This window comes from Limanda limanda, chromosome 2, assembly GCF_963576545.1.
Source record: "Limanda limanda chromosome 2, fLimLim1.1, whole genome shotgun sequence".
Classification (NCBI taxonomy): Eukaryota; Metazoa; Chordata; class Actinopteri; order Pleuronectiformes; family Pleuronectidae; genus Limanda; species Limanda limanda.
In genome coordinates this window covers 7382212-7407488 of record NC_083637.1, presented here as the reverse complement: position 1 = coordinate 7407488, position 25277 = coordinate 7382212, and the positions used below count along the sequence as shown (strand labels likewise).

Genomic DNA, 25277 nt, shown 5'->3' with positions numbered 1-25277 from the left:
GACTCCTTGTCATTGAACCAGCATGGTGGTCGTGATGTGCGCAGTCGCTGATAACTAGCAGCGAAGACGTCTCTTAAACCCTCGTTGATCGATTAACCGGTTAACTAGTGAGCTCGATCACGACCCTCCGACATGCTGGCGGCCGTGGCCTGCTCCTGTGTCCGGGGCGGGAGGAAGGTGTCCGGCCCCGGGGCTCGGCTGGCGGTCCTCTCCGTGAAGAACTCCCGGAGGTGTGCGACTCCAGCCGGGGTACGAGGAGCGTCCCAGCACCGGCTCCTCACCCCGGCTCCCCGGCTCCTCACCCCGGCTCCCCGGCTCCTCACCCCGGCTCCCAGGCTCCTCACCCCGGCTCCCTCCCTCCGGTGTGTGTCCCAGTCTCCACCCAGCCCCGGGGCCAACTCAGCCCCAGAAGATGGAGAGAACTTCGGCTCCCTCTCCAGGGACATCTCCTCCCGGAGGTCGTTCAGGAAGAGCGGGTCAGACCCCCGGGAGCTGCGGTACCCAGAGCCAGTCTCCCGGGTTGATGAGGATGAGGAGGAGGTGGAGGAAGAGGAGGCTGTGAGGAGGCCCCAGAGCACAAACACACCATACTGGTACTTCTTACAGTGCAAGAAGCTGATCAAGGAGAAGAAGGTGAGTGTGGTGGAACTGGAAGTGTCATGTGTGTGTTTGTTTCTCCATGTGTGTGTGTGTGATGGTGTTTGTGTCGCCTCTCAGCTGCAGGAGGCTCTGGACCTGTTCAGCAGGGACATGCTGCAGGTGGAGAAGCTGCAGCCGGAGGAGTTCAACTACACAATCCTGATCGGAGGCTGTGGACGAGCTGGACAACTGAAGCAGGCCTTCAGACTCTACAACGATGTAGGCACACGTCATCTTTTAATTTCACACTTAAAACTGATCAAAAACTGTTTCAGTCTGAGCAACAGCTAACAATGCCTGTACGGTGGCCCTGAGGTGCACAACACAGCGACAAAACAGAGCAACAAATCTCAAAACAAACCACAAATCACAGCGACAAATCACAGCAACAAATTAAAAATCACAAAACACTGACAAATCTCAAAACACAGCGGCAAAGAAGAAAACACAAGAAGAAAGAAGCAAACACAACAGCAAATCTTGCCAAACATTTGCCGTTGTGTTGAGCAACAAATCTCAGAACGTGACAACAAATCTCAAAACATAACAAATCATAAAAAAAAACACAAGTCACAGCGACAAATCACTGCAACAAAACACTGCAACAAATTACAAAACACTGACAAATTTCAAAACACAACGACAAAGAAGAAAACACAAGAAGAAAGAAGCAAACACAACAGCAAATCTTGCCAAACATTTGCCGTTGTGTTGAGCAACAAATCTCAAAACATGACAACAAATCACAAAACAAACCACTAGTCAAAGCAACAAATCACTGCAACAAAACACTGCAACAAATTACAAAATAAACAAAACACTGACAAATCTCAAAACACAAATCACAATGAGGAAAACACAAGAAGAAAGAAGCAAACACAACAGCAAATCTTGCCAAACATTTGCCGTTGTGTTGAGCAACAAATCTCAGAACATGACAACAAATCTCAAAACAAACCACAAGTCAAAGCAACAAAACACAGCAACAAAACGCTGACAAATCTCAAAACACAACGGCAAAGAAGAAAACATAAGAAAAAAGAAGCAAACACAACGGCAAATCTTGCCAAACATTTGCCCTTGTGTTGAGCAACAAATCTCAAAACATGACAACAAATCTCAAAACATGACAACAAATCTCAAAACATGACAACAAATCACAAAACAAACCACAAGTCACAGCGACAAATCACTGCAACAAAACACTGCAACAAATTACAAAATAAACAAAACACTGACAAATCTCAAAACACAAATCACAATGAGGAAAACACAAGAAGAAAGAAGCAAACACAACAGCAAATCTTGCCAAACATTTGCCGTTGTGTTGAGCAACAAATCTCAAAACATGACAACAAATCTCAAAACTGGACAACAAATCACAAAGCAAACCACTAGTCAAAGCAACAAAACGCTGACAAATCTCAAAACACAACAGCAAAGAAGAAAACACAAGAAAAAAGAAGCAAACACAACAGCAAATCTTGCCAAACATTTGCCGTTGTGTTGAGCAACAAATCTCAAAACATGACAACAAATCTCAAAACAAACCACTAGTCAGAGCAACAAAACACAGCAACAAAACACTGACAAATCTCAAAACACGACAACAAAGAAGAAAAAAGAAGCAAACACAACAGCAAATCTTGCCAAACATTTGCCGTTGTGTGTTAACAATTTACCTCCCTCTTCTCTGACTAATGCATCGTCTTCAGTTGTACATTTCAAACACTGACGTCCACTGGTCCTGTTATAACCTGTGTACTTGTGTGTGTGTGTGTTTTCCAGATGAAGAAGCGAGGTCTGGAGGCCATCGACGCCACCTACACCGCGCTGTTCAACGCCTGCGCCCAGTCGCCTGCCAAGCGAGCCGGACTCCAGCAGGCGCTGAAGTTAGAGCAGGAGCTCCGTCGCAAGAACTACGCCCTCAGCACCATCACGTACCACGCCCTGCTGAAGACCCACGCCTTCACCAACCACCTGCAGGCCTGCATTCACACGCTCAGGGTACGTGTGTCGGACAAAGAGGAACCCGTTCAGTGGATTGTGTGATATTTATGTGTTATTTATGAATTTGTGTGTGTGTGTGTAGGAGATGCTTCAGAATGGACACGTGGCCACTCCGGAGACGTTTCACTACCTGCTGATGGGCTGCTTGAAGGACAAAGAGACAGGATTCAGACTGGCTTTGCAGGTGAATGCATGTTTGTTTACAGGAAGACGCTAATGTCCACAAGATTTTAGAGAGAACAAGATGATAACGGTAAACTTGCCTAATTTAACAATAAGCTTTTGTATTACTGCAACAAGTGATTTTCCCTCATGGATTTATCTGCAGATGATTTACAGATTATTTGATCATTCATCTGTTCCATGAAATGTCCAAAAAACCATTCCTGAAAGGCCAAATTAATGTTTTCAAAAAGTTTGTATCATCTGAACATAAGGTTATAATCCAAAGATATCTAATTTACAAGCAAGTGATTAATAAACCCTGTGTTGTTCACATTTAGGAAGCAAGAACCAGTTAAATTCTACTCGCTCAAAAACAGAGCTTTCTGCAAAAACGCTCTCCAGAGCAATGGAATTCTGTAAAACTGTTATGTTTGCCTTTTTCCATTTGATTACATTTCAATATCGTTCATGTTTGTTTTCAGGTTTGGCGCCAGATGTTGAAGTCAGGGATTCGTCCAGACTCCAAGAATTATACCCTACTCTTGAGAACTGCAAGGGATTGTGGGATTGGTGATCCCGCCCTGGCCTCTGACGTTCTGCTCGGGCGCGAGTGGGAGAGCCTGCGGGAGACGGCACAAGCGTCAAATGTCAAGTCAGACTCCCGGCGTAAGGACACGATAGACATTGAGCTTCTGGAGAGGCAGCTGTTTATCGAACCCGGCTCACACAGACACGGGGAGAAGTCCGTCAGCAGACCAGAATCCACCCAGCTGGTACCAGTCGGTCCAAGAGAAAACCTCCCGCTGCCTGTTGACTCAGTGAATTCCTCAGCCCCTAATCTGCTGGACCTGTTTGAGGGGAGGAAGAGTGCTGTGGTCTCCCTCGGCGCTGTGGGCGGAGCTTATGATCGGCTGGCCTTGATCGGAGGAGCAGAAGGTTTCCTGGAGAAGATGGCGGCTAACGGACTCGCTCCTGACCTCAGGACGCTGACGCTGCTGGCGGATACGACGGAGCCGGGCTACCAGTCTCTGCAGATGCTGCTGCGAGCCGCCAAGCAGCATCACGTGAAGCTGGACGCTGCTTTCTTCAACTCTGTGATCCGCCGGGCGGCCAGAGCCGGTGACCTGGAGGCGGCGCAGGTGCACAAACTAACACACACACACACACACACACATTGGTCCCTCTGTAGCTGTGACGCTCGCTGTGTAATGAAATGAACTGAAATTTGTGTCAGATATATTTTTTAAGCTTATTTAATTAAACAGAATTACATTTAATTGAGTGCATACCAAATTGTAAACACTTATAGATATCAGTCCACTGAATATGCCAGATATTTTTGTTCATCAAGATCCATGCATTATTTTACTAAACGCCCTATGATGAAGAAAGTAAAACAAATTCCTGGATCCTTACCCTGATCTGGATATGGACCAAATTGAATGGGTTCTTCCCTGAACCACACCACATCCTTTGGGTTAGAAGGATGTCTTCTTTTTGTAATTTGGATGAAGTGATGTTGTAAGTGGGTTATTGATTCCTTCTGTTCTCCTTCCAGGGCGTGTTGAGTGTGATGCGGCAGCGCCACGTGAGCGTGGATGTGCAGACGTTTGGAAGCCTCGCATTAGGCTGCGAGCTCCAGAAAGACGCTCTGCAGCTCCTGAAGGACATGGAGGTGAAGAAGGACACTTCCTCATAGTCAGAGTAGACATGGCTGTGTACTGTTTGCAGTATCTGATGAACCATGACATACAGTAATAGTATTGATACAAACTGTCCATCATGGCGTCTGTCTCTTTGTGTTTTCCTGCAGGGGGCGGGGCTCAGGCCGAACGTGCACGTGTTCTCAGCTTTGATCGGCCGAGCGGCACGGAGACTGGATTACATCTACCTCAAAACTATCCTTCAAACCATGAGAGATATGGAGGTGTGGCCGAACGAGGTCATCATCAAGCAGCTGGAGTTTGCTTCACAGTATCCTCCCAACTACAACCAGGTGAGGAACCTGCAGACTCTCTTGTGATCTTCATGGCACAATAACGTTGCTGGAAGTGAAGGAAACAGTTTTTAAAAGAATCAGAACCAGCGGCTCAAATGCTTCTGGTAGTAGAGACCTTTTCTCTCTTTCCTGTCTTTTTATTTCATCCCCCTCATCTCTCTTCTTCTCTTATTCCCAGTACAAGACCAGAAACAACTACCTGGTCCAAATTGATGGTTTTCGTGGTTACTACCAGGAGTGGCTGAAGTTCATGCCTGGCCTGGATGCGAAGGATGAACAAGCAGAACTTCACATTGAAACCGAAGCTGCAGACCTGAAAACAGAAGCTGCAGATGGACTGACGTCTTCTCAGAGGAACCAGAGAGCCGCAGCCCGGAGATACGGTTCTCGTAAGGAAAAGACTGCTCCGTAACAACAAGATATATCTCTTCATTCTCTCCTCGGACAACTGAATGGACTGTTTGCAATTTCATTAAACACACAAAAATCTATGATATTGTTATTTATAGTGCAATAAAATATTTTTCAGATTTCAACACCTAATCTTCTAGATTGTTTTATTTTAACACTTTTCTTTTAAGGTAATAGTTTAAAAAATGAAAGACTTCATTTGTAATAAAAGTTATAACTGAAGGTAATGAGGCAGCTGTCCAGGTATTTTTAAGTTCCATGTGGGTTCTGGAAAGGAAACATTTCAGCAGGGAATATGCTGTTACACGAATCAGACAATAAGATCACACCAGTCAACTTTAATTTACAGCTGTACCCATCACACAGTTAAATTATAGAGTAGAAATAAGTTTTACATAATTAAAGTATGGGTCAGGGAGTCTGAAATTTTTTTTTTTAAATAAATTATCTTTTAAAGGTTATTACTATAAATATACTTATCCATATGGGGTACTAATGCTGGTCTACATACAACACAAGGTAGTTTCATTATATTATATTATATTGCCTTCATATTTTACCTGAAGTTCCAGTCCGGTCCAGCTGGGGGCAGTAAACACAGCTGGTGCTCTGCTAATAAAGTCGACGAAGAAGAAAACCTGTGACTTCCGGTACTATCAGATTTAAGAGCCCCGGCGCGAAACATTTATTTTGGTGACGCGGCAGTAAACAAAGGTAAGAAAACTAATAAACAACCAACACAAACATTTTAACACACTTTTAATCAGTTTCCGGTTCCAGACTTAATGACAGGAAGTGAGACTCTGGGTTTTTAACTGTGTGTTCGCTGCCCTGATGGAAGCTAATAGCTAACTTCCGGGAAGTCAGGACACTATAAACGTGTTTTGGTTTCGAGTGAAAAAGTTAAGGTTTCTGAATAACACAGATTTAATAAATACACGTCTCATTTTGGGACCTGACAACACAGCAGTTACGATAACTGTCGCAGTAATAGCAATAAATCCAAAGTACTGTTTGTTTACATGTTGTTTTTGCTCAGTTAGGAATTTTTTAACGGGTTTTTCTCAGATTTTTAATGTTTGGCAGTTATTTTTGTCTTCAAAACCAAAACCTTTATTCAGTCTTACTTCAAAGACACAATAAGTTTGACATTTTATCGTGATAATCCTTGATATCTAATTCTTGTGAACATTTTCATCGCCCAGCCCTTATTCATACAACTGGTATCATCTATAAACATTTATAGATAAACCTATTGAATGTTTGTGTGTCAGTGTTTTCTATTTATTCAATAACGGCTCATCTCATTAACTTGTGTTTATTGTTGACGTCCCAAGGAAGTACAGAAATGACCATGAATCATTTTAGATATACCACAGTTTCCTCCTTCAGGGCAGCACAGCCCCTTAAACACAATAAATCATTTTATATCGGTTGCAAAAAGTGCCAAAATCAATCTGAGGTAGATTAAAAAAGTACAAGATCTGCTCTATAGAAACCTTAACCTGCTTTTATCAGACACATTTTCAATGGGAACTGCAGCTCTCCTCGAAAACCAGTCATTCAGCTCTCTAAGTCTTTACTGAGGAATGAAAAATGCAGGGTTTGATAAGCGAGAACTTGTATATTGATAAATCGAGTACAATAACTTTAGAAGAAGTTTTCCTTTCCCTGTTTGCTCCCAGACATTTCTGATGTGTACAACGGGGGACAATGGAGTAATAATAATTCTCAGTGATGATGAGGAGGATGAAGACCACGACATATCATGCAGTGACGCCTCGGTTGTCATAGTGGAGGTGGAGGATATCAAGAAGAATGGTAACACCTTCGTTCACCTGTATCGTGTGTTAAGATCGGAGGTTTAAAGATGCTCATCAGAGACTCCTCCTCCTTTTTCAGATGTCGCGTTATCGCAAACTGCTCTGGACGAAGACCTGGTCGTCACGTTCTCCCGCCGAGCCGAGGTGCTGCCTCACGCCCGCTACGACTGCGCCATTCATCCTTTCACGTGAGCAAATTGGTAAACACACTTCGTGAAATACTGCCACCCCCCCCCCCCCCCCCACAGTATACGATGATAACCCTGCTTCTCTTCTGTCCTGCTCAGGGCTACAGACTGTGAGGTCGGTTCTCCTGTGGCCAGTAACCAGCTGTCATGTGATCAGTGCTTCTGCTACATCTGTGACAAGCTGGCGTCAGTGGTATGTGGTGATGTGCTCTGTCAAGATGAACATTGATACTATACAGAGCCCAACTGACTTTAAAACTTTAAAAACAGACACATTGCTTCATGTGGTTGCTTTCTACTCATCACTGGTGGACTTGACCAACTTAATAAACGTAACGAAAGGGGGGGGGGGGCGTTTTCATGAGCTAACATGGAATCTTTGGCCCATTCAGTCACGGCTAACAAAACAGAGAACACAGGAGCAAACCTACAGAGGAAATGTGACTGAAATTAGTTTTTCTATGTCTTTGTCATTAGGGTTGCAAAATTCCGGGAATATTCAAAGTTGGAAACTTTCCATGGGAATTAACGGGAATATACGGGAATTAACAGGAATTAACGGGAATAAACTGGAAATGTTGTGGGTAATTTATACTAACTGTATTTACCTTGTCATATACAGACATAAATATAAACATTTTGTTTCGTCATAGGCTGATTTGAGCCCTGAGGAAACTTTGGGCACTTGACTATACGCTTTTGCATCGTTGTGTCATTCTTAACATAGGTCTTTGCACAGTATCTGCAAATGTACACAGCCTTTCCTTGCAATGCAATGCCAGAGATATAAATAGTTAGCCAAACAATTGGAATAGTCTGAAAAAAAATATTTTACAATTGATAGATAAATTATAATGGAAATAGGCTAGATTAACAGATGAACAATCCTCAATAATCATGCTAATATATTTTCAGTGATATCATTGAAACTTACCTGACTAGTCCTGCACACTACAGTAGGCCTCAATAGCCCTGCTGTAGAGTGAAGGATGCTGGGAGTTATCTGTGCATGTGATGGAAGAATGCACAGTGGAGGGTTGAAACTCAACGTGCAGCGTGTGCTGCATTCCAAACATCTTTAAAATAGAGTTTTGAATGATGTTTGTATTGCTCAGTGTTTAATTTGCATAGTTTTTTTTTTTCAAAATTCCCCAAATTCCCAGGCTTAATATTCCCGTGTAAAGTTTCCGGAAAGTTTCCGAAAATTTATCGGAAACTTTTCGCCCCTTTGCAACCCTATTTGTCATAAATTGCTGCGTCATGTGTGTGTGTTTGTGTGTTCTTTAGTGTGTACTGTGGGTCCAGAGCGGCGTGTGTCACTGCAACAGCCACAAAAGAAGCGACTTCTGGAACAGCCAGCGGAGCAGCGGCCTGCTGGGAGGACTGAAGCCTTTCAACCTCACCTTGTCTGAAATAGATGCTCACCTCCGACATGCAGGTGCTCGCTCACGTACAGAGACTGATGTTCACATCTGGGGGAACCTGAACCTTTGTTATTGTTTTTAATTACACGTCATTTCACTGCCATTGGATCTGTCTTCTTCTTGTTCAGAGACGCTGCTCCAGAGGTTCAGGGAAGAGCTCGCTGAAAGGTTCGCAACCTTCCTGAAAGGAGTGAGGTTTCAAGAATATGGTTTGAACCTTCCAAACCATCCAGGCTTCATCTTTGAGTGAGTGACACAGCAGATGTGTTCAAAATATCTAGGGACAAATTACAACTATCCACCCTCAGATGATCTTACTCTGGTTATATGTAAGAAATGTGTGAATTTTCCATTTTCTGCAGTTACACGCACGTGTACGAGTTTGTGTCCTCGTTCCTCAACCAAACAGACAATCAGAACAGCAGAGCTGCTGCCATCTTGAGACTGGGGGCCGCAGAGCAATTTATTAGACATTATCAATCCTCAGGGTAAACATACACACACACACACACACAGCATTTTCTGTTCTAGTTTGATGGTTTGCCTAACTTTGAATTTGTGTGCACTAATTTGATTGTGATTGATCTGATTCTCTCCAGAGTTTACGTCTTACAATCGGCCATGGCCAATGCTTACACGGCTAAAGTGGTGCTACTGCAGAGGTAAGGACACGCCCACAGGGGGCAATCCAGCTGATTTGGCTTCACTTTTAGAGAGCTGTGATATCTCTCCTATTCATAAACAGTCTATGGATATTCACCTGCTCTCTCTGTGTGTCTGCTCGTGTTGTTTCAGGGTCGTGGCGTCGTTGCAGAGACAGATGGTGATGGATGATTTTACTTCAGATTTCATCCAAAAGCTGCAGGAGTTTTACAAAAACATAATTTTACCAGCTGAGCTGAAAAGCATGAAGAACAGGTGTGTGTTCAGATCTTAGGGTGAGACAAATAGGCCGTGTCTGTGTTAAATGTTTCCCCAAAGGTTACATATTTGAGCCTCTTTAGGTTTTTAATATTACTTTATGTGTGTATGCGTGTATGTGTGTGTGTGTGTGTGTGCGCGTGTGTGTGTGCTGCAGCCTGTGTATTCGTCCCTGGGATGACGTCCTGCTGGTGTCGGTGCTGAAGGGACAGAATGTGTCGGGCGTCCGCAAAGACAAAGGCAAGAAGGACGTCCTGTTTGAACAGATTCCTGTAGTTCAACTGAGAACGGAGCTGCTGCAGCGACAGCACAGGTACTCCTCCACACACACACACACACATACACACACACACACACACACACACACACACACACACACACACACACACACACACACACACACACACACACACACACACACACACACACACACACACACACACACACACACATACACACACACACACACACACACACACACACACACACTTGGCCTTTAAAACCAAACTTGTCCGTGTTGTGTCTGCAGGTACAGAGAGTTGTGTCGCTACCTACGAGTTGTCCAGACTGATGATTCCAAACTGTGAGTGTGAAAAACCAAAGGACCCCGATTGCTTTCCTCTAATTTTCTTGTACAGTGAATTAAAAGTTGTATTTAATCATAACTTAAATAGTTTCTGAAAAGTTTCTGTAAATACAATTTAATTTTATAATTGACCGATTGTTGTTTGCCTGTTTATAATTTAAATTCCATAACAATAAGAAGACATTTTCCTTTAATGCTAATTAGAGCCAGCAACAATTTGTTTGTTTTATTACCCAATGATAATATATAATTATTAAAATAATAATAATAATACTGTTAAATCTATAAATGTTTAGGTTTTGGAACAATAAAACAATCATATTGATAACAACAATAGGTCATAGTCATGAAAATAAACGACTTAAGTTCTAACCATCTTTTGATCTTTATATCTAAACATGATTGGTAACGTCACGTTGTCTCCGACAGCGTCCAGCCGCTTCACGACCTCGTGCCGTACTTCATGTGCATGGACGGAGACTTCCTGTCGGCCTGCCACAGTTTGGTGCCGTCACTGAACGCTCCCGCCTCGAGCTTCACGCCGGACATCTTCCTCTTTTATCTCCTCATCTTCGAAAGGGCGATTGCACCGAAGCGGGCGGTCCGTCACATGACAGAGCTCTGCCAACCTCATGTCACATGGGAGCCAATTAAAGGTCAGACTGAGCGCCATGACAGCATCATTCTTTTTAACGCTAAAACACAAATCTGAGGGTATATGTTGAAGGAGATGAAGTCAAACTCCCTCCTGTCTCTTCAGGTGCTGTTGCACTGAAGCGTGCTGAGCTGGTGAAGTTTGCTCTGCGGGTTCAGAGCTGCTGCTCGGCTGTCTACGCTGATGTGAGTCCACGGTTCAGTTTGAGCTTTTTAACAAAAATCCAATTGTCCTAGATGCAAATCTCCGTTTTTACTGTAAAACAACAGAACTTCAACTTTTTATTGCTTGGAAAAAATCCAATGTGAGGCTTCTTGTCAAACTTGAGAGACTTGGAGAGACGTGTCCAAACTTGTGTAGCTTTCAAAGAGAAAATGTTTTTTCTCTATGCACAGAAATGTAATGTTTTTCATTCTTCCACCGAGTTGTGTGGAAAACTATTGAGTAGATTTTGACCTGAAAATACATCTTTATGTTGACGTCTAATGACCTAGATGTGTTTTAGCCATTTGATGCGATTTGCATTTGCAGTTTTGTGTACTTGTTGTGATAGTGAATGGTTTGGATTTGTCTTTGAGGGCACTTGAGTTCCCCCTTGTGTGGGAACGCTGCTACTGCAGTTGAATTAACTTTGCCTTCGTGAGCATTTCCCGATATGTGACCTTTTTGTCTGATGTATTTCCTGATTCAGTCTCAGTGTTGGACCCGTTTACTCTCACTGGTCAACACCCCCCGTGGGACAGTCACTGCTCTTCAAGCCCCGAACCCACAGTTTCTACACGTAGGCATTTCTGGCTCTTTTACAAATTTATTATGAAAAAAACAGTGAATTCCTTTTCCATTTATTTATACTAGTTTTGTTCTGACTGTCAATTTACTTCAGGAAGCAAAGGATGTTGTGAATTCGATACTGCTGAAGCCGCCCGGGTCAAATATACAGATCCCACGTTTCTTTCAGGAGGTGAGGTGTCTGTTTGTGTGTAGATGTTACACGTGAGTATTCTAACAAGGGGTAATTAACTGTTTGTAAATGTGTATTTTTTCTTTTGTCAGGTTTACCCAGATCAGGCCTTGTTACTGCTGGTTACAGGAGCGTTAGGGTGTAGAATCCTCAGTGCTGCTCTGACTCCAGCTCTCCCTGTTCTCAACGCATTCCAGGTATTTTACTTTTCTATCTTCAACTTCACATCCTGTTTGTGGACAAAACTTCTCTGATTAAACATTTTTCCAATTTCTCACATTTTAAATTAAGGAAATAAATGGTATCACAGGATTTATCACTTATCGCACTGTTCTTGTCTGAGAGGTAAACTTGAAACTTAAAATATTGTTTATGATCTGATTGTTTATGACCGCAGTGATTTAACATCAGTGAGAAAAACATCAGAATGAACTATTGTGTTAAATCCAGCAGTTTGCATAGCCGTGGGTTGCTGACCCATGGCTACATTGAAAGAACGATTTGTTTACTGTTCCACCGTAAAAGAGATGCGGACGTCAAAACATTTGTTCCGCCTCACATTTTCCCTAATGGTTGCACGCCCCACCTGTTATGCCTCTGCACCCCACCAGTTTGAGAATCACTGGCATAGAGTATGCCTTGCATCCGGCGGGCCGAGCTGGACCCCCTGGCGGGCCGTATCTTTGAATGCTCTAAATGTAGCTCTAAATGTTTGGTGTATTTAAAAGATATTGTTTCTGTCTCTCAGGAGAACACGTGGGCCCTCGGGTGGCTGTTGGACAGTTTGTCCTCCAACGTAGAACGTCTCAACTCCTTCGCACAGGAGATCACACAGGAAGTGGATAACATCACAGGTACCAGAGCGATGATGTCGCCATGAAATCACTATAAACACAGGAAATTACATCATATAATGTTTTGATGCGATAACATTAGAGACATGATCTGCAGCTTATTTAGAAAAAAATATTCTGTCATTATGCGACATGTGATTATTACAAAGTATTAAAAAAGTGACCTAATTACCTGATGAGGATATATAATCCCCTGTGATGCTTTTCAAGAAAACAGCTGCTCTGAGATGAAAACAGCTGCTTAACAAACCAACTCTTTGTTTCTGTTTCTGACAGATGCGGCTAGTTCATATCCCTTTCTCCGCTCTATCATACCCACTCTGTCTTCTTCAGCAGAGGAACTGGGACCAGTGAGTCTTATTCATTTCAAACCACAAACTTCCAGCTGTAGAGTTTTTCATTTCCCTTTTTTAAGGTGGATTTTAAGAGGTGTTAAGCTCTGATCTGTCGCCTTTTTCCCCTCCATGTCCTCTCCTGGTGTGGTGGTGATCAGCACCTACTGTAAGTTGCAGTCACATGGGCTGATCCTTTACCGTGGATCGGACCTGCGGTGGCTCTGATCTTTAACTCTGTGTCTGTGTGTTTGTCCTGCAGGCAGCCCAGCAGCAGTTAATCTCTTCTCCTCCCAAGTGAAGGCCCAGTGTTAGCTGTAAGTCCCTCATCAGCTGCTCATTCCTCTAGTTTGGTTTGTTTAAAGAAATTATGTTTCTTTATTTTACTGGAGGATGATGTATATATGTTTTGAATCAGACTGTATATCGAGGCATCCTGTGGAGTTTTTTATTTTATGCCTCCACACCAGCGGCACCCAGTGGCTGGAAGTATTATATATTATGGGTTGTCGTCCATTAGAGTTCAGGACTTTAAGATGAACTGATTAGAATTTGGTGGTTGAAGATTAAAGCTCTAATTATTCCATTTAAAAAAGGACTCATTAAACAATTTTATTAATAAAACAATGACAGCAGACTCAATGTTTTTGGGTTCTTTTAGAAAATAACCATCAGATTAACTGTCCTTGAGAATAATCACGAGTTGCAGCTTAAAGTGAAGTAGTTCTTGAAGCTTTGTACGATCACACTTAGAGAGACACTTAAAGGTCAGTGTGATCTCTCACAGCAGTGGCAGTCAAGAAATTCGATTATATTTTAAAGCTTTTGATCGAGTCCAGCTGGTGTGTGATCTGTTTAATTGGTGTCGGTGCAGATACAATCAATCAGGTTCAAATACTGCATCAGAAACATCACTTCTTTAATAAATACCTTCAATTAGTCAGTTAATCCTTCAGCACTAGAATTGATTGAGGGTTTAAAAATACTTTCTGGGTGGATGTGTCTTAATATACCCCCCCCTTCAGTGTGAATCATCTCACATCAATATATTATTACATAAATATTTGCTTTGTCTTCGCAGATTGACCTGCACATCACTACGCCTCAACATCATGGAATCGCCACGGTTACTGCAAAGCCTTCGCCACTGAGTCGAGCACTGAGAGATTTACACATCACACAGAATAAACCTGAACAGACCAGTTAGTGTCGGCATAATGAAGAGAATAATATCTCCACTGTTGTAACATTATTAACACCTCAGAGACACTATATTCTACTTTATTCTTTAATAATCTACTTTCCAGTCTGATCTGAACAGGATAAAAAAAAAGTTTAATTCTGCTCTGTGGGATTTTGTTTTATTTTAACTGAATAATGTTTACTTTCTGGAAATACTTTTAGATATTCACTATTTTATTGAGACATTTATGTAACTGTAAATAAAAAAAACCGCTTTATGAAACACTTGAGTCAAAGAGAAGAAGAATTCTGTCTCTGGGTTATTGTTTAACATTTTGAAATTCCAGTGTAAAAAATGATGTGATATATTTTCAGGGAATATAAAAACATGTTAAAATCAGCTCAAGCTTGTGTCTACACAGAAGTTCAGTATCGGAATAAATATCCTTACTTTTCATCACTTGGAACAAATCAGAATTTCAAATTAAAAGTAAAATTCTCCAAACTGCAAATTGATTAACTGAGGACCTGAATATTTCAGAAATAAGAGATCATTTAATTTAACTTAGAGTAATTTATATTGCACTGATTTTCCAAATATTTCTACCACCACTGCGTTGAACCATAAACTGTTTAAAGATGGACGACTCGAAAAGACGAAAATTAAGCCAATGTTCATGATTGCCCCCTAGTGGATAGCTGCAGTATAAACAAACTGAGAAGTCAAAGTAAACGTTAAATCATTGTTGATTGACATTTGACAGCTGAGACTGACTCAGCTTATGGGACGCTTCCTTTCTGGATACAAGAGGAAGTGCAGATATGTCGTCCATCATTATAAACAGAATCAAACTCAAAGTTTCAGCTCTTATCAAACTGCGGCTCGACCGTTTCAATACTGAACGTACAGATATCAATCATCTACCAGTCTCCGTGTGAATCTGCCTTCAGATAGTTCCTGGTTTAAAAATTGCACAGTGCACATACGTGGCTCAATTGTCAGTTCACATGTTAAACCTACATTTTTAAAAACACACTTCAATAAAACATAAAACCTTCGTGTGCTGGAGATGTGGAAGCTGCCAGCGTGTAGTGAGAGACACTACGATGTACAGTAAACAGATCCATGATGGAGCAGGAGTCATGTCAACACACGTGTGATTGTTTTGTCTTCACGTGTTCACAGTGTCAGATGATGTGAAACCTTCAGCATCAGATCCGATTACACAGAAATCAGTGCATTTAGTCTGGGGGGGGGGTTCTCCGGAGTCGGTGGATTTCATGTTGTGTACGTGTTCCTGTGAAGCTGCACCGCGCTGTAAGAGAATCTTAAAACCGGGGGTCCGCGTCCCGCGTGCCGCTGCTTGATGAGCTCGGACAGGAAGTTCATCACTCTCACATCGTGCTCACTGCTGCACAGTCCTCCGTCTTTTCCCCCGGTGCCGTGCGTCCCCCCCGTGGCGTTCGGACGGCGTGACGCAGGACGGAACGTGTGCAGCAGAGCCTGGTTCACCAGCGCGGTCAGGCAGCTCTCCAGGTGCAGCAGGTAGGTGACGCCGCGGCTGATGCCACTGTGAGGATCGGCCATCCTGCTGATGAGGGAGCCGGAGTAGGGCGGACAGCGCAGCGTCCTCTGGTCCACGTCCAGCAGAGCCAGGTAACGACTGTAGCGGCTCAGGGAGTGGATGATGCTGGAGGAGGAGCTGGAGGGAGATCTGGTGCAGAGGAGAAGGAGGAGCACACGTTTAAAGGCTGATCGCGTATTAAAGGCAACTTTGAAGCTGAAATTGTTTATTTTGTTCTTGTGGCTGTGTGTCAATTTCAGTTCTATCCTCTCATTGAAACTCCTGACTGTCATCTGAAGATTCACTGCAACTGCTTTCCTGTTATTTCAAACATTTGTCACATCAACAATACCTCAGTCAAAACGGCAAAAAGTCATTTTTTAGCAAGTTGTCTTCAAAGTAAAAGCACAACTTTGGTTTTGTTGCTGCTGTGCTTTATATTGAGCTGAATTACAGAACTTTTATTTTTGAAAAGTTGTAAACTTCTGAAATAGCCGACAATACAATGTAGGGAAGAAACTTATATATAAACTACACATGTGAACGAAAATACGGACTATAACATCTTCAGTGCAGATAAACCAGGTCAGATAATCACAGGTAAATTACTTTGCACCTTAGACTCTATATAAAAAAATCTGTGCAATAAAAAGTGTTTGTGATCTATCTTGTATAAACTTGTCTGTAGGAGCAGGCAGAATCAGACAGTAAAACACTGATGGGTCTTGAAACAATGACATTCAGAACTTTCGGATGACTAATAAGAAGAAGTCTTCAGGCTAACTGCTCTATTAACACTGATAATTATTGAGTGTGTTTTTCCTGTTAAACCGATAAATAAATCTGACATCTGGGTGAGAATATATGGTTCTAATGTAAATGTTCTCAAGCTAACTTGGGGGTTTGGTGCTAAATGCCACTTTACCAAAGGCTGATCCTGGGCCCTATGTTTATGTAAGTGAACGGTCAGCAGCGGCTATGATCTAATCTTATGGGACAACTGTGACAGTCCATGAAATGTCCAGTGGATCTGTTTAGGAGAACCGTTGATTCACGTACAGATACTGAAGGATTGTCCAGTGAGCGTCGGGTGTGTGCTGTGGTACCTGTGTATCCCGATCAGTCTCCAGGTGAGCAGGTCGGTCAGTTGAAGGGGCGTGGTCAGACACGGCGCCACAGCGTTCCTGTCGGGCGCCGGCAGGAAGAGACTCAGAGCGTCCACCAGCTTCCTCACCAGGCTCTCGTCCCCCCCGATGACGACCAGCGGCCGGCCGCTCAGGAGGCAGAACACGGCGTGCTGGGAGAAGGAGTTGTGCTTGACGAACCTCAGGGCTCGGAGGCCGGCCTTCCTCCTCCTCTTGTCGGAGCGCGGGTTGATGTGGGTGTTCTGGGTGGGGGAGGGGGGGTCCGAGGAGCCCGTGAAGCTGGCGCAGTCTGACGCCTCGTCGATGCTCGGCACCCGGAGGGGAGCGCGGGGGGGGGACCAGTGGTCAGCCTCCTCCGGGGCCACGGGGGGGGCATAGTTCACAAGGAGGTCCATCCACTGGACCATCTGATGGGCTTTGGACGAGTTGGACATCGGCTCCACTGCTTCATGGACTGTGAGGTGAAAAGTGTTTTGTTATCTCATGTTAACACTGGAGCTGTGTCCTCTGGCATCTTTCAAATCAAACTGAGTCAAATTACAGTAAAACTAAATTGTTTTATCGTGCACTCGCCGTTAAAAACTCATATAAACTCTCATGAAAATCTCTTTTTAGTATAAATTAGGGCTGGGCAACGATTAAAAGTTTTAATCGGATTAATCGCATGATTTCCCTGATTAATCACGATTAATCGCATTTGTATACGCAAAATCCAATAATGAATTAAAAAGTAGTGTATAGCGCAATTTTATTTTCAATGTTCTGCCATATGAATGAAAGTGCCATAACATTTGTTGTGCAAACACTTTTAACATCACCATTTAATACAATAGCAGTTAAATAAAATATTCAGTATAAATCTCAACTTAACAATGTTATCAAAGCAAATACAAAGTTAAAGCTCAATAAAACAATATATAATCAAACCTGAGTTTATGCGAGATAAAATAATTAATCGAGTTAACTCATCACTTGAGTTAACTCGATTGAAACGAGTTAACTTGCCCAGCCCTAGTATAAATGCAACAAGATATAGAGGAATCCTGTTATTATCAATGTAAAACAACAGCCACACTATGATGTATGCTGCCGCCTCCTCCTCCTCCTCCTCCTCCTCCTCCTCGTTGGAGGTTTACTGGGAACGTCCAACCCAGAGGAGACCCCCGGGGTCGACCAAGAACTCAACTGGAGGTTCTACGCACAAGTGAACCGAGCGACCCGAGAAGATAACAAGACAGGAAATGATCCTATGCTGCCCAAACTAAGTCTTCTGTTATTGTTTTGATTGGGAAACCCCTAGAGGCTGAAATACGTATTGCACATTGTGAAAAAATGGCTTATTAACCAGCAGGAACAGGATCAATATCTGAAAATGTCAAGGTCTTCACACAAAAGATCTGTCTAGTCTGAGTCGATTATTATTTTAACCCATAAAAGTTTAAGATGACACTTTATTAATGAAACTGTATCAGATGTTTTCATTACCTTGCAGGATGTTGGACGTTTTCTCAGGACTCTCGTGCTCTTGATTCTTCTTCCAGCTCTCCACCGGCTCCTCTCTGACCTCCACGCCATCACCGACAGTTAGAGGCTCGTCTTCATCACCTTCCTCTCTCTGAGCGAACTGATTGTTTCCATGTTCACGTCCCTCACGGGTCACATTCAGGATCTTCTCCTCAGGTCTGCGCCCTGTCAGCTTCTCCTCCTCCTCCTCCTCTTCCTCCTCAAAGCCGTTGCTCGGAGGCTGCTGCTCCGCCTCCTCCTCTGTGATGGCGGTGAGGTCATCGGGGAAGATGGACTCGGTGGTGCTCAGGACCTCGATGCTGTCCTCGCTGTTGGCTCGTCTGGCGTACGCCCGCACACGTCTGGCGCCGGTGTCGAGCGGGACCCTTCTGAGGGGGGGGTCCATCAGCATGACCGGGGGTTCTGCTGAGGAGAGGAAACTGTCAGCTGCTTCTGCTGGAGGCATAACACCGGAATATTATCTTTAGATTCATTTATATTAATCAGTTGATCATTTAGAGTCAGATTAGAACTACAAAATTGAATGTTTAGTTTGAACAAAACAAAAAGATTCACCAAAACTATGATAAAAAACATTAAAGTCAAAGAAATGTAACATTTTAGAAACTGGACCCAGTAAATATTCAGCATTTCTAATAATAAAAGACAGTTTATAAGTTATTAAATCTGTAGGTGAACACTTCAAAGTTATTTTCTCTCCCCTGTTGTCTTGTTTGTTTGTTTGTCAGAAGCAATACACAAAAACTAGTGAACGGATTTCCATGAAACTTGGTGGAAAGAATCCATTCAAACTTTGACGTGGGTCCAGACAAACGGGCAAATTGAGGCATTTGTTTTCACTTTATTTAACATTGTCACCATTTACCAAAGGATTTATAAAGTAAAATTGACATAAATGGGGAAGTGATATTAATGCAGATTTAAATATGGTTTCAGAAAGGGACTGTTGGAGGAAACAAGTGTTTCTAGTTCCCTTTTCTAGTTTCTAGTTTTGTTATTGCACTTTTTGTTATTACTGATATATGAGTAAGTGCAAATGTGGCTTGATTGAATTTAAAGGAGACTGATGGACCTCGGCGAAGCCATGTGCTCCACTGAGTGACTTTCTCAATGCTTCCAGAATCCAGAAATATAAATTATAAATTTGTATCAGATTTAAAGGGACTCTTACCTTTGTTGCATTTTTACACTTTTTTTGGATAAGGTTAAATTGGTATTAATAAGGTAATGACACTCTAAAATGCAAGACAGACCCACCAGGAGTAAAAAAAAACAATTATTTCACTCTCATAATATTTAGTGAAAACTTCAACCAATAAAATTCTTCGGGCCGAAGGACCTTATTGGCCGACAGACCTGTCTGTTTGCTGCATGGACATGCAGGTTTTCCGTCTGCTTCTTGTGGCGCATTCGGGCCCGCGTCATCATATGTGAATGTATATGTATATAACTTACCGAATCCATTGCTTTGGTAAACAAAAACTCACGTGCGTGCGCGGAGGCAGTAGCTTGTAAGTCTGCTTGTAAATAAAGTTTCTTCAAAAAAACACCGCGGATGGGAACGAGGGGGTGGGGCATTGGAGGAAGGCGGGATGATTTGAATGTGCTGTAATTCTCAAATGCAACAAAGGTAAGAGTCCCTTTAAGAAGTGGATGTTTTATTGTTGATGTTTGTTTTTGTGTGTTTGATGAATAATTCAAGCAGCTGACTGATCTGAATCTGTCAGCGGACGAACCTCTGCTGTCGGATCCATCCACGTCGTGCTGCGTCCGGTACGATTTCTCGGTGCCGAGCACTTCGATGCTGTCGCTGCTGCTCACGCTTCCTGCCATCTCCATGACAACGCCGGGGTCGGAGGTCAGCGTCCCTCCGGCCTCCAGCTTGATGGGGATCTCCTCCACGCAGGAGTAGAAGGACTCCAGGCTCATGGGTTCGGAGCTGGTCGTCATGACGCCGCTCTGACTCGCCCGCGGCAGCTCCTCCACCTCCTTCTCCTCCTCCTCCTCCTCCTCGTTCTCCGTGCTCCAGGAGTCAAACAGGAAGTTGGTGAGCGCGAGCCTCCTGGACAACGCACGCGAGACCCGGACGGTTCGCAGGACGCTCCTGTCGCCCCGGAGGCGGCGCTCCGTGTCCGCCAGCTGCTCCTTCGTCAGGGACAGGAAGTAGTCGTTGCAGAGCTCCTGCAGGGGCTTCAGGCTGTGCTCCGACTTGGGGGGGGTAGGCCTGGGGGGGGGCCGCTCAGTGGGCAGCAGGGCAGTGGGATCAGTGAGGGAGTCGGCGGGGTCGTAGGGCAGGAAGTCAGGTTGTTTCAGCTTCCTGTTTGGGTAGGAGGTGACCTGGCGGAGGAGGTCTCTGTGGGTTAAGATGGAACGCTCCACAGATTCCAGGTCAGCGGCTCGTCCGGCGTCTTCTGTGAAGCCGTTGACGGTCGACAGGTGTTTGGTCTCCTGAAGCAGCGTCAGCCTCACGTACCTGAAGCAGAGAGATTCAATTAGTCAACAGTCTTAACCCTTTGTAGACGAATGTCGCGAATTTGCCTCAAACCCCATTCCGGTCTTTTTACCCCACTAATGCTTGATGGTGCAAATGCTACACATACCATGAAGGTGTTGGAAGTACTCTGCTTCCATCTAGTGGTCGGAGTGGAAAATACATAGTAGCCCCTTGGTACTGTGCAGCAAAGTTATTTTGAAATATGAAGCTGTTTTTGAAATACTGTGATGATGGAACAGCAATGATTGTACAGAAACATATGTTGTTATTCAATTTCAAGCAAAAGCAGCATCAGTATAATAATCTACATACCAGAGACTGGAAAATTTGTCAAATTACGGTTATGCCCCATTATGCCTAATGTCGCTAATTTGCATCATACCTAAATTTTATATCTATTGTATATGCTATATTGAAATCAACAATCTCCACTTAATTTAGCATCTGTATGACAGCCAAAAACACAAATAATATTTTTTTTATATATTGGAAATTAATTCAGGCAATAAGGGGATACAGTAGGAACGGGAATCGGCAGGGACCTCCCGATACGATACTATCACGATACTTAGGTGGCGATGCGATTAAATATTACGATTTCCTGGGATTTCTTTTTTTTTTTTTTTTTTTTAAATACTGGACCATGGAAAAATGTTGAATCATACCTTCAAATACAACACAGTCAAATTCACTTAGAGCTTTACCAGTTTTATTTCAAATATTAACATTAACTTAATGACTGCCGGGCAGCCAATAGAGAAAATAAATAAAAATGTGCCCTATTATTGTATAGCCCCTGTCAACTGCACACAAACTGACAGATTAAGAAATGTATGCCACTTAGGCTACTTTTAAACAATAAATAAAAGGTAAATTAAATATAATGAATAAAAGTTTACTTAAAATATAACCTTTGAAATGAACAAAAAGTAGGCTATCGTTGTTTGCATGTAGGCGATGCAATGCTAGTGCTTGGGTATGTTTAGATTCTTGTGCAAAAACAAGAGCTGGTCAACATGCTCTGGGGTGATGTTGCTCCCCCCATATATCCCCCCGGTATAAACCAATAAATATGTTTTAAAAAAAAAAAAACGATTTAGGAGACAGCATGGCGATTTAAAATTCACAAGAATCGCGATTTTGTAACTGAATCGATTTTTCCCCCCATCCCTAGGTTACAGTGTGATTGTCTAGTTTCCAGACATTTGCAATAAATAACATCAGCCGTGTGAGTTTCCTTTCCGATCTTACTCGAGCTCCTGTAGCTTCCTCTGCAGCTCCATGGAGAACGCCTGCCTGTTCCCTGTCTTGAGGCTGTCAGACGCCCGGGAGAAGCACGAGGACAGTTCGGCGAAGTTCTCCATCAGCTTGGCCAGGTCGGAGCACACGTAGGCCATGCAGAAGGGCCGCACCATGCCCCGGGCCTCCAGGTCGTACAGGGTCAGGTGGTGGACGTACGCAAAGGCGTCCTCGGCCGAGTCTCCCAGGATCACCTCGGAGTCCTCGCTGAAGTTGAGGCGGGGGCCGGGGGAGGTGTGGGAGGCGTGGACGGGCCCGGACGCCTGATAGTCCACCGACATGATGCGGACGGAGAAGTGGTTGAGGTCGAAGGAGCCGATGACTCTGGGGTCGTCCGGGATCGTCAGCACAGGCTTCGGACCCACCTGAACACAAAGAAGAGGTTATATTCATCTTGAATCCTCTATTTAACTCTTAACTCCTTTGTAAATGCTTCTTATGTTGCTTTTACAATCTGACATAGCTGTATATTAATAGTATTATTTTATTTATACACATATTATAATATATTATAACCTCAGCCAAGGAGCTTATGAGTTTGTCTGTTTGTTTGTTTGCAGGATCACATGAAAACTATACAGATGAAACTTTGAAGAGGGATGGGGTTAATGTTTGTTCAGATCCAGGAAGTTTCTTTTCACTTTCTTTAGCTTTGTGAGAAGAGTTTTTCTACATTTTCATTGATTTCTCAGAGGATAATTCATGGATGTATTTTAAAAATATGTATTATATTTATGAGTGTGTGCAATTTTGGTGAGGATCCGCCGAAAATATAGATCTATTGAATTTAAACATGGTTATATAAGGATACTGTTGGGCCGATCTAGTTATATATTATATATCCAATGTAAAGCACTTTTATTTCCCTTGCTGTTGAAATTTTAAGGCAAATTAATCAATTTTAACAAGAACAGCTGGTAAAATAAGGTGAGATTGGAAACTTAAATTGAGGATGAAAATTAGCTGAATTTTAGATTCACCTCGATTCACCATCTGAAAGTTAAAAACTGTGTCCAACAGGTTCAATAAACTTTTACTCCAAGTGCATTTTACTAATTATACTTTTATTGAAGGATTTTTACCTTCAATTTAGTTTTTAACATAGTTGTATTGATACTTCTAAATACTTATACACTCAAAATGATGTATGTATTTATGTATTTCAATAAAAATGATATTAGTATAACCCATATTCACAAATCACAGGTTGTCTCGTGAATCTTGACTCAACAAGAGTAAAACTACCAGAAAAACATATTCACAGGGGGGAAATAATGTGTATTTTAATGAGACATAAAAATGTTATTACACAAGTTCAATATAAAGATTCAGGTTAAATGTTGAGCTGGTGAATGAATCAAATAAGTAGTGAGTGATTTGATTAAATCAAATTACACTTGTACAAAAATATATACACATGACACACACACAAGTATGACTTTAACTTCATTTAATCAAATCACTGCCAAGTAATTTGATTTATTCACATTTAATTTGACCCTTTACATTGAACTTGTGTAATAAAGCAACATGGACATTTAAAACGTCATTGAAAGACATCATTTAGGATTATAAACACAGACGCAGTATTCTATTTTATACTTGATATTCTATTTTATACTATTCTATTCCATTTTTTGGGGGTTGTAATTACTTGAGCATTGCTAGAAGAGAGCCTGTGACTCAAGCATTTCATTGCCAGTGACTGCTTAATTTTATTGTTGTGCATTTGATAATAAACTCTTGAATCTTGAATCTTGAATCTACAGACAGACCCACCTGCTCGGAGAACTCGGCCACCAGGATGAAGTCCCTGTGGAAGAGGGCCGAGCAGCTCCAGGGGGACGAGGGAGGCAGCAGCGGGACGGAGAGCTCCTCCGGCGGGCCCGCAGACCCCTGGTCCTCGTCCCCGTCCCCGAAGCCCCCGGAGCTGGTGAAGGCCAGGAGGTCCGGTGACCCGATCATCTTCCACACAGGCCGGAGGAGGTGGTGGAGGAGGAGGAGGAGGTGGAGGAGGAGGGTCGACCCATGGAGGATCACAGCCGGGAAACAGGAGGGCTGGCCCGGGCAGCAGGTCCCGGTGTCCCCCGGCCTTCAGCGGATCAGAACCGGTCACAACAACCGGGCAGTTACACACGTCTTAAACCTCACGGATCCTGAAGTTGCCTCATGTTGAAAAAACTTATTCTAAACTTTCCTGTCAACAACAACAACAACAACAAAAAGTCCCGTTAACCAGCGTCGCGTTCGGGGAGAACCTGGCGGGGAAGTGAGCTCCTCCTGCGGGGAGAGGTGCCTCAGTCACACGGTGTCTCCGGGTTTCTCTTCCTCTTCCTCCACGATCCAGCTTCCACATTCACCCAGGTCTCGGTTGTGTTTCACCCAAGAAGTGAACCCTCGTCACCCGGATTCAGCCATGTGACACGCCGGGGCCGGTACCCGCCCGCCCGGGCGGCGTCTCCGCACAAAACAAGCTGTAGTTAATCTGGACTTCTGCTCAGCACTTTCAAAGTAAAACCTCTGTAATTATGGGATATCCGCTGTTAATACTCTCAAATTGCAGTTTAGTAGTTAAAGTTATTACTAATAATAATATTACTGAAGGCTGGGCAGTAAAACTATGTGATTCATTTGTATTGTGTGAACACAGTGAGGAAGACTATAACCTCAAACCTATAACATGTTTATAAGACAAATTTAGCATCTTCTTCTAAATATCTTCTTACAGAAATAGTTCACCCAGAAATGACAATTCACTCATTATCTACTCACCATCGGCATAGTGGTGAGTAGATGAGTGAATTCATATTTTCGGGTGAACTATCCCTTTAAAGTCCCCCCCTCCTCTGAACTCTTCTGCACAGGCAAGTTGAGAAGCCCAGTGCAACTTGAGGCAGCAAAAGCTTCAGTGACACCCCCGACCCCCCCCCTCCACCGTGTGATACAACAGCCACCCATGACAGGAGGGCCTTGGGGGGGGGGGGGGGTACCGAACCACCACCTGCCTACAGGAAACACATAAAGAGCAGGAATGTGATGATGACCAGTGAGTCATCATCACATGTTACTGCCCAGCTGATGGTGGTAGAGATCAGCTGAT

General features: G+C 43.2%; 3 protein-coding genes across 3 annotated transcripts; 2 read left to right on the top strand and 1 right to left on the bottom strand.

Annotated features, from left to right (window-relative positions):
- The first annotated feature begins 31 nt into the window (after positions 1-31).
- ptcd1 (pentatricopeptide repeat domain 1) lies at positions 32-5351 on the top strand. The gene is made up of 8 exons (XM_061091175.1): positions 32-633; positions 718-858; positions 2428-2646; positions 2732-2833; positions 3297-3953; positions 4373-4489; positions 4628-4810; positions 4992-5351. Exons 1-8 carry the CDS (start codon positions 133-135, stop codon positions 5223-5225), a joined length of 2154 nt encoding a protein of 717 aa, XP_060947158.1. The 5' UTR covers positions 32-132; the 3' UTR covers positions 5226-5351.
- Positions 5352-5871: 520 nt separating this feature from the next.
- zgc:112980 (uncharacterized protein LOC503706 homolog) lies at positions 5872-14442 on the top strand. Its single transcript, XM_061090938.1, has 20 exons — positions 5872-5938; positions 6910-7045; positions 7127-7235; positions 7335-7428; positions 8523-8673; positions 8788-8905; positions 9022-9147; positions 9259-9321; positions 9455-9577; positions 9738-9893; positions 10110-10163; positions 10596-10822; positions 10927-11006; positions 11513-11602; positions 11705-11782; positions 11875-11979; positions 12531-12636; positions 12913-12986; positions 13231-13285; positions 14050-14442. Exons 2-19 carry the CDS (start codon positions 6919-6921, stop codon positions 13267-13269), a joined length of 1920 nt encoding a protein of 639 aa, XP_060946921.1. The 5' UTR covers positions 5872-5938; positions 6910-6918; the 3' UTR covers positions 13270-13285; positions 14050-14442.
- Positions 13626-24619, bottom strand: smcr8b (Smith-Magenis syndrome chromosome region, candidate 8b). The gene is made up of 7 exons (XM_061090937.1): positions 24436-24619; positions 23957-24333; positions 22130-22542; positions 20121-20857; positions 18346-18786; positions 16822-17314; positions 13626-15865 (listed from the first exon to the last, which is right to left on the bottom strand). The coding sequence occupies exons 2-7, from the start codon at positions 24140-24142 to the stop codon at positions 15430-15432; spliced, it is 2706 nt and encodes a 901-aa protein (XP_060946920.1). The 5' UTR covers positions 24143-24333; positions 24436-24619; the 3' UTR covers positions 13626-15429.
- Between the last annotated feature and the right edge of the window lie 658 nt (positions 24620-25277).